Raw genomic sequence first — 21615 nt, forward strand, 5'->3', positions numbered from 1 at the left:
ACGACAGAGGACTATAAAATCATAAATGATGTGCAGAGAGTGAATAAGGAAGTATTATTTACCCCTTCTCATAACACAAGGACAAGGGGTCACTGTGTCACTCTGTACCTCAAAGCAGCACCATGGAACCCCCATATTCACCACTGTCACCCCATATTTACCATGGTGATATAATTAGGATATGTTTTGTACAAAGTATGCCATGTGAGGTATCATTTTAAAAATCTTGATCTGGTGAACATTAATATACTGTTGGCTGTTGGATTGTATGTGCTATCACTGTATAGGAAGTTGTGAAGTTTTGTTGTGTGCGTTACTGAAATACGTCGTGAGGTTGGGAATACCCACAACCAGCCTTTGAGGTATAACAACGGAGCAGCCAGATGCACTGATGGCCCATTAAAGGGAATCCACACTCCCAGCGACTGTCCCAGAAGATTTCTCAGAGAGAACACAGACAACGGAGCTGCTTGACCAGTAGGAGCCGGACCCCCACGTCACAAGCACAGATCTTTCCAGCAAGCTGGAATAAACTATAAAAGAGGTGAAATGACTTGGCCTTTCTCCTTCCACACCTATTCTGGAAGCACCAAGACCACTGGGAGTGCAAAGACTTAAACTGAGGAGACTGGTCCCAGGCTTAAAAGGGGAAGCCTGTGTATTAAGAACTGTAACCTCTAGTGGGGTGAGAAAACTGCTTGATCCAAATACTGCCTAGTATAATAAGGTTTAAAATGTAGACTGTGCACTTACCTTTTATTTTCTTTAGTAACTATCTCTGACCTTTAGTGCCTACCACTTACAATTACTTAAAATCAATCTTTCTGTAGTTAATAAATCTGTGTTATATTTTACATAAAACAGTACGTTTTGGTTGAAGTGCTTGGGAAATCTCAGCTCAGTTTACAAATGCTAGTGTGTGTCCCCTCTCCACATCAAGGGAGGGGCAGACTGCGTAATGAACGTACACTGGTCAGGCTTCTGACCAGGGCATGATGGTACAAGTTCTGGGTTGCAAGGCTGGGGGCTTGGGAGATTTGCTGGTGTCTTTCTCTGATTTGGCTCGCTCAGGGAACATTCACACAAATTAGCTGAGTGTGGGGCTCCACATGCTGTTGTGCTAAGTGACAACAGCACCTGGAGAGGTTTGCTGCTTATCACTAGCCAAGTCTTGTGAGAGACAGCCCAGGCTGGAAAGTAAAGAGGGCACAGCACTACCCCAGTTCTAGGTTGTACCCCAGGGATCCTGTCACCCACCGAAATTAATAGGCAGCAGGTTTAAAACAAACATAAGGAAGTACTTCATCACACAACACACAGTTGGCCTGTGAAACTCATTGTCATGGGACTGTGTGAAGACCAAAAGTATAACTGCGTTCAAAAAAGAATTAGATAAGTTCATAGAGGATAAATTCATAAATGGCTATTAGCCAAGATGGTCAGGGACACAACCCCATGCTCTGGAGTGTTCCTAAGCCTCTGAAGCTGGGAGTGGAAGACAGGGGAGGGATCATTTAATAATTGCACTGTTCTGTTCATTCCCTCTGAAGCATTTGGCCCAGGCCACTGTCGGAAGACAGGATACTGGGCTATACTGACCTTTGGTCTGAGCCAGTATTGACGTTCTTATGCTTTTAATGGATATGACCAGGACAAGTTTCCATTTGTGAAAGCCAGAGAAAAGAATGGTTTCAGAGTAGCAGCCATGTTAGTCTGTATTCGCAAAAAGAAAAGGAGGACTTGTGGCACCTTAGAGACTAACCAATTTATTTGAGCATAAGCTTTCGTGAGCTACAGCTCACTTCATCGGATGCATAAAGTGGAAAATACAGTGAGGAGATTTATATACACATAGACCATGAAAAAATACACACTGTAAGGAGAGTGATCACTTAAGATGAGCTATTACCAGCAGGAGAGTGGGGTGCGGGGAGAGAAAACCTTTTGAAGTGATAATCAAGGTGAGCCATTTCCAGCACATTTCCAGGAGTTAACAAGAACCTCTGAGGAACAGTGCCGGGGGGGGGGAGGAATAAACAAGGGGAAATAGTTTTACTTAGTATAATGACTCAACCACTCCCAGTCTCTATTCAAGCCTAAGTTAATTGTATCCAATTTGCAAATTAATTCCAATTCAGCAGTCTCTCATTGGAGTCTGTTTTCGAAGTTTTTTTGTTGAAGGATAGTCACTTTGGGGTCAGAAATCGAGTGACCAGAGAGATTGAAGTGTTCTCCGACTGGTTTATGAATGTTATAATTCTTGATGTCTGATTTGTGTCCATTTATTCTTTTACGTGGAGACTGTCCAGTCTGCCCAATGTACATGGCAGAGGGGCATTGCTGGCACATGATGGCATATATCAAATTGGTAGATGTGCAGGTGAACGAGCCTCTGATAGTGTGGCTGAGTGATTAGGCCCTGTGATGGTGTCCCCTGAATAGATATGTGGACACAGTTGGCAACGGGCTTTGTTGCAAGGATAGGTTCCTGGGTTAGTGGTTCTGTTGTGTGGTGTGTGATTGCTGGTGAGTATTTGCTTCAGCTTGGGGGGCTGTCTGTAAGCAAGGACTGGCCTGTCTCCCAAGATCTGTGAGAGTGATGGGTCGTCCTTCAGGATAGGTTGTAGATCCTTGATGATGCGTTGGAGGGGTTTTAGTTGGGGGCTGAAGGTGACGGCTAGTGGCGTTCTGTTATTTTCTTTGTTGGGCCTGTCCTGTAGTAGGTGACTTCTGGGTACTCTTCTGGCTCTGTCAATCTGTTTCTTCACTTCAGCAGGTGGGTACTGTAGTTGTAAGAATGTTTAATAGAGATCTTGTAGGTGTTTGTCTCTGTCAGAGGGATTGGAGCAAATGCGGTTGTATCGTAGAGCTTGGCTGTAGACAATGGATCGTGTGGTGTAGTCTGGATAAAAGCTGGAGGCATGTACGTAAGTATAGCGGTCAGTAGGTTTCCGGTATAGGGTGGTGTTTATGTGACCATCGCTTATTAGCACCGTAGTGTCCAGGAAGTGGATCTCTTGTGTGGACTGGTCCAGGCTGAGGTTGATGTTGGGATGGAAATTGTTGAAATCATGGTGGAATTCCTCAAGGGCTTCTTTTCCATGGGTCCAGATGATGAAGATGTCATCAATATAGCGCAAGTAGAGTAGGGGTATTAGGGGACGAGAGCTGAGGAAGCGTTGTTCTAAGTCAGCCATAAAAATGTTGGCATACTGTGGGGCCATGCGGGTACCCATAGCAGTGCTGCTGACTTGAAGGTCTCCATTGTCCCCAAATGTAAAATAGTTATGGGTAAGGACAAAGTCACAAAGTTCAGCCACCAGGTTTGCCGTGACATTATCGGGGATAGTGTTCCTGATGGCCTGTAGTCCATCTTTGTGTGGAATGTTGGTGTAGAGGGCTTCTACATCCATAGTGGCCAGGATGGTGTTATCAGGAAGATCACCGATGGATTGTAGTTTCCTCAGGAAGTCAGTGGTGTCTCAAAGGTAGCTGGGAGTGCTGGTAGCGTAGGGCCTGAGGGGGGAGTCTACATAGCCAGACAATCCTGCTGTCAGGGTGCCAATGCTTGAGATGATGGGGCGCCCAGGATTTCCAGGTTTATGGATCTTGGGTAGCGGACAGAATACCCCTGCTCGGTGTTCTAGGGGTGTGTCTGTGAGGATTTGTTCTTGTGCTTTTTCAGGGAGTTTCTTGAGCAAATGCTGTAGTTTCTTTTGGTAACCCTCAGTGGGATCAGAGGGTAATGGCTTGTAGAAAGTGGTGTTGGAGAGCTGCCTAGCAGCCTCTTGTTCATATTCTGACCTATTCATGATGACGACAGCACCTCCTTTGTCAGCCTTTTTGATTATGATGTCAGAGTTGTTTCTGAGGCTGTGGATGGCATTGTGTTCTGCACGGCTGAGGTTATGGGGCAAGTGATGCTGCTTTTCCACAATTTCAGCCCATGCACGTCGGCAGAAGCACTCTATGTAGAAGTCCAGTCTGCTGTTTCGACCTTCAGGAGGAATCCACCTCGAACCCTTCTTTTTGTAGTGTTGGTAGGAAGGTCTCTGTGGGTTAGTATGCTGTTCAGAGGTGTGTTGGAAATATTCCTTGAGTCGGAGATGTCGAAAATAGGATTCTAGGTCACCACAGAACTGTATCATGTTCGTGGGGGTGGATACAATTAACTTAGGCTTGAATAGAGACTGGGAGTGGTTGAGTCATTATACTAAGTAAAATTATTTCCCCTTGTTTATTCCTTCCCGTCCCCCCCCCAGCCCCACTGTCCCTCAGAGCTTCTTGTTAACTCCTGGAAATGTGCTGGAAATGGCCCACCTTGATTATCACTTCAAAAGGTTTTCTCTCCCCCCACCCCACTCTCCTGCTGGTAATAGCTCATCTTAAGTGATCACTCTTCTTACAATGTGTATTTTTTCATGGTCTGTGTGTATATAAATCCCCTCACTGTACTTTCCACTTTATGCATCCGATGAAGTGAGCTGTAGCTCATGAAAGCTTATGCTCAAATAAATTGGTTAGTCTCTAAGGTGCCACAAGTACTCCTTTTTCTTTTTAGAGAAAAGAATGTTACAATAACTGAGACAGGAATGATGGGAGTCTGGACAAGAGTTTTAGCTGTGTGGATGGATAGGAAGGACTGTATCTTAGCGATGTTATGCAGAAAGAAAATGCAAGATGGAGTCATAGGCTGGACATGAGGGTCTGTGTGGAAGATCACGCCCACCTTACAGGCCTTAGTGACAGGCAGTTTGGTGGTGCTGACACAGTGATAGAGAAAGGAGGTGGGGGAACGGCTTGGGGGTTTATTAAGAGTCCCGTTAGCCATTTTTAGCTCTAATTGTAAGCCAAAGGCTAGATATCTGCAAGGGATGTCAGAGCCACAGTCTTAGATTTTGTTTGGACAGAGGGAGACAGGTGTGGAGCACAGAGGTAGATCTGTGTGTTGTCAGCATAGAGATGTAGCTGAATTTGTGTTTGTGGATGAGATCACCCGGAGACAGGGTGCAGAGGAAGAAGAGAAGGGGAAGAAGGACAGAGCCCTGTGGAACCCTTACAGGAGGGGGCTGAGGAAGCTCCTCCTAAGGACACGCTGAAGGAATCATTCGAGACTTTGACAAAAATAGTCACAGTGGATTGGCCCAAATTTCTGCCTCCCTGAAAGCTTCCCTTCCCACTCCCACCAGACCCTCCCCACTCCCTACAGCAAGCACTCCTCAAGCCCTCCCTCCTCCTTCCCATTAGCCCCAGTGTTCCCCACTCCCAGGTAACCCAGATCTCCTGCCCAGTTCCTCCCCCACCAACACCACCTATATAGGGACCTCCACCCCTTCCCCCCCAATCTCCCACTTCCCCAGCCCTCCCCACGACCAGTTCCCAGAAGCTCTTGTCTCTGACTCCCTCCCTGCTCTTCCTTCCACTGTACCCGACCCTTCCTGATTCTTATCCTCCACACAGCCCTCCCCTTCCTCCCACGGCTGTCAGCCCTCTGCTTTGTAGTGCCCCAGGAGCACTGAGCTCTTATAACATTTCTTGGCACACACCTGGAGCTCAAACTATGATTCTATTTGTTCATCAACTGATCTGGCATTTGGCTCAAGCTTGTACATGGCACCCAATTGCCTCTTTGGGGAAGCAAAATTGAAAAAGTGAACTGCAAGAGTTTGGAATTTCAGATTACCATGAGCCAAAGTGACAAGCCAAAAAGAGATTGAAATGCACATATGCATCAAGACGAAGGCTCTGGTTAACAGCTGGAGGGTTTCCAACAAGCTGCTGTCAAGAGTAATTGTTTGGCTTGAAGGAACATGCTGTGGCCATTGAATTGGAGCTATACCCATGCATTTGAGTTTGTACTCTACCACTAATCGCTTTCAGACAATGTCTGCTGTGCATTTTTATGGCATTTTGCAGGAGTTCGTCTTGGAAGTTTTGTCCTGATACCAACATTTCTGGGTTAAGAGCAATATTTTAAAGTGCCCTAAAATCTACTTGCAGATTCTGGCCTGGCCTGCACTTAGAAGTTTTGCCAGCATAGCTCTGTCATTTAGGGGTGTGAAAAATCCCATCCCTAGCCGACATAGCTACGCTGGCAAAAGCTCTCGTGTAGACACAAAAAAGTGGCAAAAAAGTCTATTAAAAAAAAATCAAGGAAATGAAATGCCCATTAGCTACATAAACGCTGAGTTAAGGTTGCCCAGTGCTACCTCATGCCCTTCCAGCATGTGCATGGTGGCTAAACTTAAACTTCTGAAAAGCAGGAAAGAAAGAGTTAAAGTACATGTCACCCCTGCAATGCAACCTTAACTCTGCCCTCATCCCCTACCTCTGGAGCTGCCAATAGCCACAGGAAATGGTTTAGTAAACTACCAAGGGAAGTGGAGGATTCTCCATCTCTTGAAGTCAAGTCAAGATAGGATGCCTTTTTGGAAGATGATTTAGCCAAACACAATGTATTCAGTGACAGAGCAGTAATTGGAAGAAATTCTATAGCCTGTATTATGTATAATATAGGGTTATATAGAGAACCCAAAAGCCCCTCCTGGCCTTCAAATCTATGATCTGTAGTAGGTGCAAAGAAGGACTAAGAGAACACGCCATTACTTGCGTTGTGTTCTACAGATTTGAATATTGGCATTTATCTGCATGTCCTCCAGCTGTGTTCACTGTGTCAGCTGTAATTGTAACTGAATAGCCGAGGGATTCACTGGAGCAGTTTGGCAGAGCTGTGAGTGAATTTAGGTGAACCGCGAGGGACCCATGTGAGAGACCAAGTATGCCTCAATTCAGTGCTATAGGTTGTTTCGATAAAGGTGCGTAAGGATGAGTTCTTGCCACGGGGATTGTCAGCACGGTGGTGACATACATGCTAGTGGTATCCAGGGCTTAGTAAGGGGGAAGCGAAGGCAGTGACTCAGAAGGAATTCTCGGGGCAAGGGTAAAGGAATGGTAACAATTTGCACGTTTGAGACAGTGCGCAGGGAGTGGGCTCTGTATTTGAGTGCAGGCCAGGTGTGGGTAACGTCTCTTCACTATGCTGGACCTAAACCCAAGTTTTGTCTTAGCAAAGAGGAGATGTTAGACTTTGCACTGTAATGCACCTGTGCTCTGTTCCCAAAGTGTTCTGTCACAGGGAGGGCAGAGTGTGTGTGTCATTGGCATGTTGGGGTGTTGCTGAAACAGGGCAGAGTTGAGGTTGCATTGTGTGGGTGAAGTGAACCTTTACTAGTCACTTCCCCTTCAAATAGCCAAGGGGACAGGAATCCTTACCCAGCGAGGCCACGTTCTCATAGTTCTCCTGCATGATGTCTCTGTAGAGAGCTCTCTGAGCGGGGTCCAGCAGACCCCACTCATCCTTGGTGAAATACACAGCCACCTCTGCGAAGGTCACCAGCCCCTGAAAGAGCAAGAGTCTCCTGGTTTGTACCAGCGTCCGCGCTGACAACCCCACTATTCACGGGGGGCAGGGCCAATCAAATGGAAGCTCTGGGAGGTAGACAGTGAGCAAAGTCCCTTCCCACCCCACTCAGAGCAGCCAGGAGGCATCAGGGTGAGGGGAAAAAGAGGAGCCCCTCAGCACTCCCCGCAGATAAAGGGGGAAGGCAGTCTGCCATTCACCACACACCTACCAGCCAGAGGTTGATACAGGAGATGGACCCCTGGTAGGAATCCCAGACACCCTTCCCATTGCCAGCAGATGGGTGCGAGAGGACGAGGCATGTCCCCTAAGCCTCACTGGTGGGTTCCCCCTTCATATTTCACAGGAGACTCTGGCTAGTGAGTTCAGGCTCCAGCACTGGGAGTCTGGTCAGTTTTCCCAGCCTAGTCCAGGAGGGTTCTTTCCAATTTCACAAATTACGGAATTTCCACCCCCAACCTCAGGGATCTGTTCCTACAATCCAGGCTCCAAATTAAACAAGTCCCAGCAGGCTTGTCACACCTTGTCTCCCTCCCTTTCTCTACCCTGTATATTTCCTGCCCCTTCCACCTCCAGACCAAACTCCCCAGAAGCTCCCACCTCCTATATATTTACTGTCCCTCTTTGTCCAGCAACTCCTGGATAATCCCTACCTGAACTGGCTCCACTGAAACCATTTCCCTTCCTTGTCCCATGGGAGGGTGGGATGAGCTGGAGCAAAACATGGGCTTTATTCTGCAGCCTGTCAGGGTGAGAAAGACAATTGTGGAGATTTCAGAACAGGCTTTAGTTTATTTCACATCACGCTTCCCCAGACGTTCGAGACACTGCCACGCCAAAACGACACTTGATCACTCCCTCCGCCCCCCTCTACAGTGCAGACCCAGCCCCTCCCACAGGACTAAACCCACTGAGACATTTTTAAACCCTCTCTTTAACATTCTAGGAACCAAATGCTAGAAAAGAGCAGACCCAAAGGTATCCCTTTGGGGGGATTCCCCCTGACATTGTCCCTGAGGGCAGCACACTCCCCCAGCAAGGAGACTGGGGAGAGCCAGGAACTAGCTTTCCCTCTCTCTGCTCCTCACCTTGTTAACAGGACAGTGAATCTGCCCAGCGAGTCTGCAATAAGTGTGTCTCCATAGGCTAGAGATCTGGGGACCTCCATTCCCACATATTTCTTCCACTTCCCCTTCAGTCTCTCTCTCCTCTATATCTCCTTTCCCCTGTCCCTCTGGATTGGGGAATTCAATCTCCCATGGCTGGATCAGCTCCTCCAGTTGCTAACGGGAGAAGAGACGACTGATGAAGAATCAAAGGACTGGAAGGGACCTGGAGAGGTCGTCTAGTCCAGTCCCCTGCACTTGTGGCAGGACTAAGTATGATCCTAAGAGGGGCTGTTCATGCAGAGTCACTTTCATGCTTGTCCCCAGCAACTTTCTCTGAGGTCTCTCTCACTGACCTAGAGTTCCTCTGGGCCCCGCCCAGGTGAGGACCTTCTCCATCCGGTACTAATCCCCAGGGCAGCCCTAGACTCAGGAGTTGATGTCGACAGGGAGCTGGTACCACATGGAGAAAGTTGTGACATTGGAGGGGCACAGAGGAAGCTTTAATTAAGGTCACTCCCCAGCACAGACCCTGGGCAAGGAGCAGCAGCTGCTCAGCCTGGGCTCGCAGATCACAATGGGGGCAGCAGCTTCCGACCCAGGAAGCTCAACCCAAATATCCTGAGCAGAGAGAGGGAGAGAGCAGCCCCCTACCCCCTCCTTCAGTAACGACTAGAGCTCCCTGGTCACAGCCACCAATGAAACCACTCCCCCCAGGGACAGTGCGGATCTCGTTTGCCCTCATGTGTTAATCTGAAGTCACTCCTTGTTCTTTCTTGCAGTGACCCTGGATTAACACTGGTCTCAGTGAGGCCAGAAACGTGGCTCAGGAGGGATGAGGCCAGAATCCTTTTAAACAGATCATCCCAGCTCCCTCACTCCCCACACCTGGGATAAGGATTTAGGACAACAGTTTTCCACAAGTTCCTCCAGTTCTGAAGGGGACAGAGAAGCAAAGTCTGTCGTGACTGTGACAGATGTGGCAATTTCCTGCAATATAGTAGACCCGCGCTATAATGCCCTTCCCTGGATCCCAGCTCCAGCCCTGCCTGCTGCAGTGGGGAGCTGAGAGATCCTCCGGCCCTGGGCCCACGGCGGGCGGGCTCAGAGCTCTGTCCCAGCCTGGGGCCGGAGGATCTGACCCCCCGCAATCTCTCACTATAACAAACCCCTGGCTATACTGAACAAATGGCTTGAATCCCCAGGGGTTCGTTATAGCGAGGGTGCACTGTATCCTCAAAAAAGCTTACTGAATTAAGTGTAAGTATCTTTGGAGTCCATTCCATTAGATACAAAAGGTCTGTACTATTTTGGGCCCCGGATGACCAAAGGACTATACTGAACAATGTGGCAGATAAGAATGGTCTTTTGGGACAATAGGTATAAGTGAATTTCCTGGGAAAGATCATGGGGGAAGTGAATGTAAGTTTTCCCTCCCCAGTTATGCAAAAATTCCAGGCTTTTGAAACCACACCCTCAAGACTGGGCCTTTGTCTGCTGATTACCTGTTACAAGGGGCCAAGATCAAAGGCCCAAGCTGTATAAAGGAAAGACTGAACTATTCATGGTTGTTCTGGTTCTTGAGCTAAGGCTGTTATAATAAATGTGTAACCACAGGAAAGCCCCTTGGTGAACTTTGAAGGACTGGCTCCTCCCAGAGCCCTTGTTGGACCTTAAGCTTATTCGCATGAGTGGAGATTCTTTTATTGTTTATAATATGTTTTTTCTGTAATACTTTCACCTAAAGAATCAATGGGCTTGCTTATAAATAGGTTTGGCCTGATTAGATTTTTAGTGCTAAATGTTGACTTCACTGTACACATACAAACCAATGAAAAAACATTTCCATTGATTAGACTCAAAATTTACAGGTAGGCAAAGTAAGAAAAATGCTGCTTGAAATATGGGAAGGGTTTGATTTAAGGATATTACCTGGTATATTTTAACATGGGATGTTGACAAGTCATGATTTAACAGTTCTAAAGCTTTAATTTTTCAATCTCAACTGTCATTAAATAATTATTGACTGATCCCGCCACAAATTCCCACAACCGTGGAAATTTAAATCTATAAAAATCTAAAAACAATGCTTAAAGTCAACACAGTATTATCCATCAAAAAATAAAGATTTAATTCTGCCAAGCCTACTTAGAAAGGGTGGTGTGGTAACTCATAACAGTGGCAAATACTGTTTATATCCTCTGGAGCGAAAACAAAGAGCAGGCAGTGACCTATTTAGATAGCCTGGCTTGCTGGGAATATCACAGTGCAGGCAGGAAACAGCAGCCTGGAAAAACCCCAGTCAGGAGGGAGAGAGACATGGGTCTCCACCCAAGAGAGGTGATGGCTGGGAGCGGGAAATCTAAAAATGGATATCCAGGATGGACCACAGAGGGGGGATACAGATGCAATTGCCCTGAATTGTGAGTGATTTCATAGCAGTATTTGATAAATGGACAGAAAGTTACCACAACCACCTGCTGGCTATTCACACAGGCAGCAGAGAGCCCTGGGTGATGCTTTTTCAAACAGGAAAATGGAGGAGCGAAAATATTTAAGAAAATTTCCTAGCAGGGATTTCTCAAGGCAACATCTGCTCCGGAGGAGGCAGGTTCGCTCTGCCCGGGACAGCTCATCCCCGCCATGGCTAAGGGAATCTGGGCCATGCACCCAGGGAGCAGAGCCGGGAGGGGAGGGCTGGAGGGGCAGCCAAACGCCAGGTTAAGAAAGAGAGGGGATCCCAGCCCTGCCCCTGTAACCAGGACAGCCATGAAACCCCTTGCCAGCCCCCTACCAGTTGAGAGATACCAACAGAGCCAGTCAATGATAACAAAATAAAGTCAGCTGCCAAGACTATCCAGCATGGCCCTGCTTTCTGTTCAGCAGCTGGGAGTGTCCTCTCGCCCGGGGAAGGTGAGCACAGGAGGTAGTAATGGGGGCAGGTCCAGCAGAGTCCCAAGGAATCGCCCAGCTACACAAGCCGGCTTCCCACTCCTTGAAGGGGATTTTAATCAGTTAACAATGTTTCAGTGGCCAGTCTCATAGATCTGTTGACAAATGTTTTTTCCTGCATCACCCTCGCCCAGAGAGCGGTGCCTGCCCTGGTCACAAACATTTTTAGTAGCGCTGTCAATTAACTGCAGTTAACTCACGCGATTAACTCAAAAAAATTCACCACAATTAATCACACTTTTAATCACACTGAAATTAATTAAATATTTTTGGGTGTTTTTCTACATTTTCATATATATTGTATTCTTTGTTGTAATTGATGTTAGGATATAGATATTCAGGCCTGTCTGTAAAGGCCTGTACTCTAAGAATTTAGGTGTATTCTTATCACTTCGCTAGTTCTAGAGGTATAAAGGAGAGAATCAAAATCCCTGTCTGCCGGTGTAAGGGCCTTCTCTTACTGTGACAGTCTGAGGCCCTGTTCTTAGGCTAAGGCTGCTGGCTAAGCAGCAGAGGCAGCCATAAGCTGGGAAGCGACCGGTCACCTCCTCACATTCCAAACTAGTCACATTGAAATAAGGTGCTATTGGGCTGTTAGGATACAATCCTGTCCTGATAATACCTATCACCTCCAGAGAAAGGGAAGTGCCTAGAAGATGTAAAAGGAAACTTAGTTTGATAGCATCCTGTCTGGCAAGAACTCACTTATCAATAACTGGGATGTGAAATCCTCATTTCTGTGTTGTTCTAACATTGTAGCCCCCATTTCCCTGTTGTTTGGCTGTATAATCTCTGTCTGGTTCTGTGATTGTTTCTGTCTGCTGTATAATTAATTTTGCTGGGTATAAACTAATTAAGGTGGTGGGATATAATTGGTTAAATAATCATGTTACAATATATTAGTAGCGGTTAGTTAAATTTCAAGAAAATGATTGGTTAAGGTATAGCTAAGCAGAACTCAAGTTTTACTATATAGTCTGCAGTCAATCAGGAAGTGGAGGGGGGGATGGGAACAGGGGTGGGGAAATTGGAATCATGTTTTGCTAAGGGGGAAAATGGGAACAGGGACACAGGTAAGGCTCTGTGGTGTCAGAGCTGGGAAGGGGGACACTAAGGAAGGAAACTGGAATCATGCTTGCTGGAAGTTTACCCCAATAAACATCAAATTGTTTGTACCTTTGGACTTCGGGTATTGTTGCTCTCTGTTCATGCGAGAAGGACCAGGGAAGTAAGTGGGTGAAGGAATAAGCCCCCTAACAATTGAAATCCCAAATATATATTATTTTTATTACAAATATTTGCACTGTAAAGTGATAAACAAAAGAAATAGTATTTTTCAATTCGCCTCATCCAAGTACATTAGTGCAAGCTCTTTATCATGAAAATGCAACTTATAAATGTAGATCCTTTTTGTTACATAATTGCACTCAAAACAAAACAATGTAAAACTTTAGAGCCTACAAGTCCACTCAGTCCTACTTCTTGTTCAGCCAATCCCTAAGACAAACAAGTTTGTTTATATTTACAGGAGATAATGCTGCCCTCTTCTTATTTATAATGTCAACAGAAAGTGAGAACAGATGTTCGCATGGCACTTTTGGAGCTGGCATTGCAAGCTATTTATGTGCCAGATATGCTAAACATTTGTATACCCCTTCTTGCTTTGGCCACTATTCCAGAGGACGTGCTTCCATGCTGATGATGCTTGTTAAAAAATAATGTATTAATTAAATTTGTGACTGAACTCCTTGGGGGAGAATTGTATGTCCCCTGCTGTTTTACCCACATTCTGTCACACAGTTCAGGTTATAGCAGTCTCGGACGATGACCCAGCACATTTTGTTCATCTTAAGAACACTTTCACTGCAGATTTGACAAAACGCAAAGAAAGATTGTGAGATTTCGAAAGATAGCCACAGCACTTGACCCAAGGTTTAAGAATCTGAAGTGGCGTCCAAAATCTGAGAGGGACAAGGTGTGATGCATGCTTTCAGAAGTCTTAAAAGAGCAACACTCCGATGTGGAAACCACAGAACCCGAACCACCAAAAAAGAAAATCAACCTTCTGCTGGTGGCATTTGACTCAGATGATGAAAATGAACACGTGTCGGTCTGCACTGCTTTGGATTGTTTTCGAGCAGAACCCGTCATCAGCAAGGACACGTCCTCTGGAATGATGGCTGAAGCACGAAGGAACATATGAATCTTTAGCGCATCTGGCACATAAATATCTTGAGACGCCGGCTACAACGGTGCCATGAGAACACTTGTTCTCACTTTCAGGTGACCCTGTAAACAAGAAGCAGACAGCATTATCTCCTGCAAATGTAAAGAAACTTGTTTGTCTGAGCAATTGGCTGAACAAGAAGTAGAACTGAGTGGATTTGCAGGCTCTAAAATTTTAGATTATTTTATTTTTGAATGCAGTTATTTTTGTCCATAATTCTGCATTTGTAAGTTCAACTTTCATGATAAAGAGATTGCACTACAGTACTTGTATTAGGTGAATTGAAATATACTATTTCTTTTGTTTTTTTACAGTGCAGGCACTTGAAATCCAAAATAAATATAAAGTGAGCATGGTGCACTTTGTAGTCTGTGTTGTAATTAAAATCAATATATTGGAAAATGTAGAAAACATCCAAAAATATTTAAATAAATGGTATTCTATTGTTGTTTAACAGTGTGAGTAATCACATGATTAACCCAGATTAATTTTTTTTAATTGCTCTAGTTTTTACTAACTAGAAGATCAAAACTTTCCCCCTGCGGGGAAACTTATCCTCTGCTCTTCCAGCCTCCCCTCCATTATTTAGGTAAGCGGCGCCAGGCTGGAGACCGAACCCCTCCTGCACCCTGCTCCCCCCCAACCCCCTGCCCTGAGCCCCCTGCTGCACCCCAACTCCCTGCCCTGAGCCCCCTGTCCCACCCCAACCCCCTTCCCTGAGCCCCCCCCATACGCTCCGCACCCCTCCTCTGCCCCGATCCCTTGCCCTGAGCCCCTTCCTACACACCGCACCGCCCCCCACACCCCGCCCAGGCCCTGCATGCAATTTCCCCACCCAGATGTGGCCCTCGGCCCAAAAAGTTTGCCCACCCCCGATTTATTCTGCCACCAGGAGCCCTGGTCAAAGCCTTCCGCTCATCCCCAGCCCCCTCAGCCCAAGCAAGCGCGGGATGCGGGGCCTTCGGCGGACTTGCCCCCCCGCAGCCCAGGGCACCCACTCGGGGCGCGGCGCAGGGCGGGGGAAGAGCCCGGACCGGATTTCACGGGCCCCGCTGAGCTTCTGGCGAACGGGGTCGCGGCCACACGCGGGGGCTCGTCTGCCCCGGCTCCCGCCGCACGCGGGCGCGCAAGTCTCCGCGCCGGCCTCTTGGACACGCGCCCCCCCAGACCCAGCGGCTCGCTCGCTCCAGTGACAAAAATCGCTGCCTTGGCCACACACCCCCCCCCCCCGAGCAGAGCCTGGGAAAGACCCTGAGAGCTTCGAGCTGGGCCCCCGGCCCCGGCGGGGCTCGCATCCCCGGGGGCTGCCCCCTTGTCCGGGGGGTCCTGCCCCCGCCCCGGCTCTCTCCCGGGTACCTGCGCCCTCCCGCGCAGGCGCCGCTGCCTCCAGAGCCCGGGGCGAGCCCGGGCTCGGGTCCCGGCGGCAGCGGCCGGGTTCGCGTCCCCGAGCCGCGCACAGGATCTGATCTCACGGCGCTCGCTCCCCACCAGCCCCCGGGGCTCCCGGCGGCTTCCTGCGCCCCGGGATAGCCGCCCGGGTGCCGCGCCCGGCCCCGAGTCTCCTCGCGGGGCGGGGGGATGGCGGGTCCCCGGCGCCTGTCACGGCATCGCCCCTGGGCAGATCCCCCCGGTGCCGAGCCGGGAACAGACCCCCGCGCCTGCCAACTCGCCGGGTATCGCCCTGCGGCCGGCGCCCGCCTCAGTTCGCCGCTGCTGCCCGTGCACACGCTGCTCCGCGTGAGATCCGGTCTGTGCGGGGTACAGAGCAGCAGCCCGCTGGTCTCTGTCCGCAAAGAGAACCGAGGACTTGTGGCACCTTAGAGACCAGCCAGTTTGTTTGAGCACAAGGGTTTGAGCACAGGGGTTAGTGTCTGCTCCTGGGGCGGGGACCGGGGCACTTTGCGGGGGGCAGCAGGGAGACCCCCCCACGGGCACTGTTCGGACAGGAACTAAAGGCACTGGTTGCACTGGGCGGTCACTATTGGACCTTTTAGTAGCCAGGCCCGGCCTTAGGGAAATGCTGCCCTGGTTGAGCTTGTATTTTGACACCCCTGGAACCCGCTGCTTCCCCGGGCCTCCCACCCATCGCCCCATCCCCCCCGGGCTCCCACTGCTTCCCTGCACCCCCCCATCACCCCTGGCCTCCACTGCCTCCCTGGGCCCCCCACCCAGCCCCCCATCGCCCCTGGACCCTGCTGCCTCCCTGAGCTCCCCACCCATCCCCCCATCACCCCTGGCCTCCACTGCCTCCCTGGGCCCCCCACCCATCCCTCCAGGTTCCCACTGCTTCCCTGCACCCCCCCCCCCAGGCCCCCTGGCTCCTACTGCTTCCCTGCACACACACCCCCATCGCCGCTGGCCTCCACTGCCTCCCTGGGCCCCCCACCCATCCCCCATCCCCCCTGGCTCCTACTGCTTCCCTGCACACACACCCCCATCGCCCCTGGCCTCCACTGCCTCCTTGAGCTCCCCACCCATCCCACCATCACCACTGGACGATGCTGCTCCCCTGGGCTCCCCGTTGTCCCAGGGCCCCGCTGCCTCCTCCCTCACTGCCCTGAGCTCCTTTCTGAAGCCTCACACCCCGGGCCAACCCCTCTCCTTTTCTCTTGACCATGGTGCCCTGGTTGTCACCCATCTGAAAAGCCAGCCTTCATATTATCCTACTGGTACAAGGGTTGCTCCTCTGGTGAGCGCGAGATGTCCTGGGCCTTGCCAGTCAGCTTCCCAGTGGAGGAGAAATCAGTGTACAGAGTCGGCGTGAATTCTAAGGGTACGTCTACTATACGAAATTATTTCAGAATTATTTTATTCGAATTTTCGGAAGTGATTCTATACATTCGGTCTTCTGTGTCCCCACTAAAGCGCGTGAATTCGCCGGAGTGCGTCCACAGTACCGAGGCTAGAATCGAATGTTGGAGCGGTGCACTGTGAGTAGCTATCCCACAGTTCCCGCAGTCCCTGCCGCCCATTGGAATTCTGGGTTAAGCTCCCAGTGCATGATGGGGCAAAAACATTCTCGCGGGTGTTTCTGGGTGTGTGTCGTCAGTCGCTCCTCCCTCCGTGAAAGCTACGGCAGACAATCGTTTCACGCCTTTTTGGCGTGCAGACGCCATACTGCTTTCAGCAGACAGTGCACTGCTGCTCTCCTGCTACTATGAATCCACCTTGCATTTCCTCTCATCTTCCTATGTAATCTCTAGTATCTATTCTTTCTCTTCCTCATCGAACGCTTCCACTGCCAACTCCGCTCGGCCATCGTGAACCGAGCAGCACAGCTTCCGCCGCCCACTCTGCTTTCCCGCTCTTGCTGCGCTACCGAGCTTCTCCATGTTGTCTGTCCTGGGCTCCTGCCTCCGTGAAAGCTACAGAAGACAACCATTTCCCGCCTTTTTTCGGCTATCATGAACCGAACAGCACCTCTTCCGCTGCCACTCTGCTCTCCTACGTTTTGCGCCCTTTTTCCAGGATTACCAGGATTACCATAGCCATGGAGCCTGCTCAGATCTCCACTACAGTTTTGACCATTGTAAATACCTCACGCATTATCCAGGGGTATGTGCAGTACCTGCAAAATTGGGCGAGGAAGCGACGACAGTGTGATTATACTGATGAGGATTATACTGATGAGTATACTGATGAGGACATGGACACAGACATTCCTAGAAGCACGGCATGTGGCGATTGGGAGATCATGGTGGTGTTGGGCCAGGTTCATACCATGGAACGCCGATTCTGGGCCCAGGAAACAAGCACAGACAGGTGGGACTGCATAGTGTTGCAGGTCTGGGATGATTCCGAGTGGCTGCAAAACTTTCATATGCGTAGGGCCACTTTCATGGAACTTTGTGACTTGCTGTCCCCTGCCCTGAAGCACAAAGACACCAGAATGAGAGCAGCCCTCACAGTTGAGAAGCGAGTGGCCATAGCCCTGTGGAAGCTTGCAATGCCTGACAGCTACCAGTCAGTCAGGAATCAGTTTGGAGTGGGCAAATCTACTGTGGGGGCTGCTGTGCTGCAAGTAGCCAACGCAATCATTGACCAGCTGCTATCAAGGGTAGTGACTTTGGGAAATGTGCAGACCATTGTGGATGGCTTTAGTGCACTGGGGTTCCCTAACTGCGGTGGGGCGATAGACGGAATGCATATCCCTATCTTGGCCCCGGAACACAGGGGCAGCCAGTACGTAAACCACAATGGGTACTTTTCCATGGTGCTGCAAGCACTGGTGGATCACAAGGGATGTTTCACCGACATCAATATGGGATGGCCGGGAAAGGTGCATGACGCTTGCATCTTCAGGAACTCTGGTCTGTTTCAAAAGCTGCAGGAAGGGACTTTATTCCCAGACCAGAAAATAACCTTTGGGGATGTTGAAATGCCTATAGTTATCCTCAGGGACCCAGCCTACCCCTTAATGCCATGGCTCATGAAGCTATACGCAGGTACCCCGGACAGTAGTAAGGAGCAGTTCAACTATAGGCTGAGCAAGTGCAGAATGGTGGTAGAATGTGCCCTTGGACATTTGAAAGCGCGCTGGCGCAGTTTACTGACTCGGTTAGATCTCAGCACAACCAATATTCCAATTGTAATTGCTGCTTGTTGTGTGCTCCACAATATCTGTGAGAGCAAGGGGGAGACATTTATGGCAGGGTGGGAGGTTGAGGCAACTCGCCTGGCAGCCAATTTCGCACAGCCAGACAACAGGGCGATTAGAAGAGCGCAGCAGGGCGTGCTGCACATCAGAGAAGCTTTGAAAGCCAGTTTCATGACTGGCCAGGGTACGGTGTGACAGTTGTGTTTGTTTCTCTTAAAGTTACCCACCCCCTATATATATGAAAGGAAATAAAGTCACAATTGTTTAAAAACCGTTCTTTATTATTTGTTGCACAAAACACTGAGAGAAATCAGAAGCTAGACGGGAGGTGGGGGGAATTGGGTTAGGGGGGTGGAGGAGGAGGGAAGGACAAGTCCAGAAACGAAATCAAAATTTCGGATATGCCAGCTTTCTGCTGCTTGTGCAATCTTCTGGGGTTGAGTGTGTGGGTCCCTGTAGCCTCCCCCCACCCCGTGTTCTTGGGCGTCTGGGTGAGGAGGCTATGGAACTTGGGGAGGAGGGAGGGCGGTTATACAGGAGCTGCAGCAGCAGTCTGTGGTCTTGCTGCCTTTCCTGCATTAGATCCACCATACAGCAGAGCATGTCAGTTTGCTCCCCAATGAGCTTGACCATAGCATCCTGCCTACTGTCATCGCGCGCGTCCCTCCTCTCTTCGTATTCATGTAACACTTTACATGACTCCGGAATTGTTTGCCTTCACGCATTCAGCTGGGCCCTATCAGTGCAGGAGGACTGCACTTCTAATCTGGACCAGCCTCTGGGACGGAGTAGATAGGGGCCGCGTTTGCACCTGTGGGAGGAGAAAAAGGGAGGGTAGTATTTTAAAAGATACATTTTAGAGAACAAAGGGGACACTCTTTCTCAGTGAAACAGGCAATTCATAGTACACAGCACATGTTCTTTCTGTACAAGGTCACATTCTGTACAAGGTCACACTTATACTGAAGTGCCTGCCATTTTAGTATGAGTAAGCCATCGCATGTGGCTGGACAACAAAATTCAGCTTGCAGGCAGCCATGGTAAGCCCTAGGGGCACGTGGTGTTCTCCTTCTTCTGCATTCATTTCAATGCTTTCAAACTGCCGGGCCCCCTTTCCCATAGCAAGCAATGCCTGGTGGGTTTGCCATATAAAAGGAGGGCCTGCGGGCTCTCTGGGATGATTGCTTCACACAACACTCTCCCCCCCCCAACACTGCGTGGCTCCGATGAGGCTCTGAGCAGCGATGAGCCCTTTAAACTAAACATGAACAGCCCAGCGCAGCTGGGTTCTCCCCACCCCTCACTGCATGGCTCCGATCAAGCTCTCATGACCCTCAGAAGTGCCTTCTCCAGGGTCATGGTCCGGGAGCCTGCCTTGGGAGTGGGGGGAGGCTATTGGCCCAAGCGTTAAGAATAGTTCCTGGCTAGGGGGGAAAACGAATTCCCCACTTGCCGCCTGTGCACTGCCCTCCTCCTCCTCCTCTTTGTCCTCCAAAAACCCATCCTCCTCACTCAGTGCTACTCTCCCCTTGCAGGTCTCCACGGACAGCGGTGGGGTAGTGGTGGCGTCACCCCCCATAATTGCATGCAGCTCACGGTAGAAGCGGCATGTATGGGGCTATGACCCAGAGCGCCCGTTTGCCTCCCTGGCTTTTTGGTATGCTTGCCTGAGCTCCTTGATTTTTGTACGACACTGCTCTGTGTCCCCTGGAGACTTTAGCGTACGTATTTGCATTTCTTTTTTTGGAACGTAGTTCTGCCATAGCAGATTCATCTCCCCAACATGCGATGAGATCCAGTACCTCCCGTTCGGACCATGTTGGAGCTCATCCGCAAATCCGGGACTGCGTGGTCTCTTGAGATGGTGGACTCTGCATGGTGGCCTGTGATGGTGGACTGTGCTGATGGTGACCAAACAGGAAATTCAAAAGTTCCCGGGGCTTTTACTGCCTACCTGGCTAGTGCATCAGAGTTGAGAGTGTTGTCCAGAGCAGTCACAAGGGAGCATTCTGGGATAGCTCCCGGAGGCCAATAACGTCGAATTGCGTCTACAGTACCTGTAACCCGGAACTGTGATCTCGATTTTAGCGCTACTCCACTTGCCGAGGTGGAGTACAGAAATCGGAATAAAGAGCCCTTTAAATTGGAAAAAACTGGTTTGGTCGTGTGGACGGAATCAGTTTTATTTTGAAGTAACTCGGCTAATTCCGAAATAACCGCGTACTGTAGACCAGGCCTAAGTGTGATTTGCTTTATTAACACAAGTACAGCAGTCCGGGAATAGAGGCAAACAGCACACGGGCAATCCCCTCTTCCCGAAATCTCAGCATGCACCAATGCCTGCTTTCCAGGAAGCTACTCTGTGCCAAGAATTGCCTCCGAATACAGAAGCTGCCGTCTGCCACAGCTTCTCTCTTAGGACAACTGCATCACTGAATGCAGAACAAGATTGTCTTCCAAAGAGACTGAACAAGAACTCATCGGCCAGTGTAACAAGAAGGGCCACCTGGTGCTGCTCACCATAATACTTCCAGAGGGAAGAAGCCAGGAGTTCTTGGACGAGAGGGATGTTCAGCATCCAGAGCCTGTTTCGCCCGGGGCTGCCCTGCTCAGACTGTGAAGAGTATTGACAGTAAAGGGCATAATAATAAGCAAAGATCCCTCAGATGACTCTGCCAAACCATTCTCCACCATAGTACCTGTGCAGAGAGCCTGAAAACGGTTTCATACCTCTCTCTGCATCAGGGGTACATAGGTTCTCCTCTTTCTTCTTCTGGAGGTCACATGCTGCCAATTTTCTTCCCCGTTCTGCACTGCCCTCTCTGATTCTTCAGCATGCTTTGCCTGCAATACCAAACACTGACTTCTATCCAGAAAGTCTTCATTTTCTCTGATGCAACGCAGGGTTGATACTTGGGTCACTAGTCCTTTAACCTTCTCTTCAAATATGGAGACCAGCTTGCACTTCGTACAGACGAAGTCGCTTCTATCCCCTGGGAGAAAGACAAACATGGCACATGGCACAAACATGTCACAACAGCTGATCGCTCACTATCCATATTGTCTTCCTTCTAAGAGCCTCTTCAGGTGTTGTATTTACTGCTCACAGAAGCCTGAAAGGCAAAAACTCTGTAGGAACTCCCCCAGGCAAACTCCCTCTGTTTGTTCACCGCTCACTCAGTTCACAACTGGCAGCTTTTTTATAAGTCTGCTGGGTCAAAGCAGTTGCTCCGGCTCAAAGCCTTCCCTCCAGTCAACCACTTGAGGCCCACCTGAAACACAGCACTCCCAATTCACACTTTTCAAACAAACT

General features: G+C 49.4%; 1 protein-coding gene across 1 annotated transcript in view; it reads right to left on the reverse strand.

The window, feature by feature from the left end:
- Positions 1-21615, reverse strand: part of LOC141978519 (uncharacterized) — a 52105-nt gene that overhangs the window by 6671 nt on the left and 23819 nt on the right. The window contains 1 exon segment of the mRNA XM_074940673.1: positions 1162-1170. Coding sequence (XP_074796774.1) covers positions 1162-1170 — 9 coding nt within the window.

Source organism: Natator depressus, chromosome 27 (assembly GCF_965152275.1).
Source record: "Natator depressus isolate rNatDep1 chromosome 27, rNatDep2.hap1, whole genome shotgun sequence".
In the NCBI taxonomy this organism is placed as follows: domain Eukaryota; kingdom Metazoa; phylum Chordata; order Testudines; family Cheloniidae; genus Natator; species Natator depressus.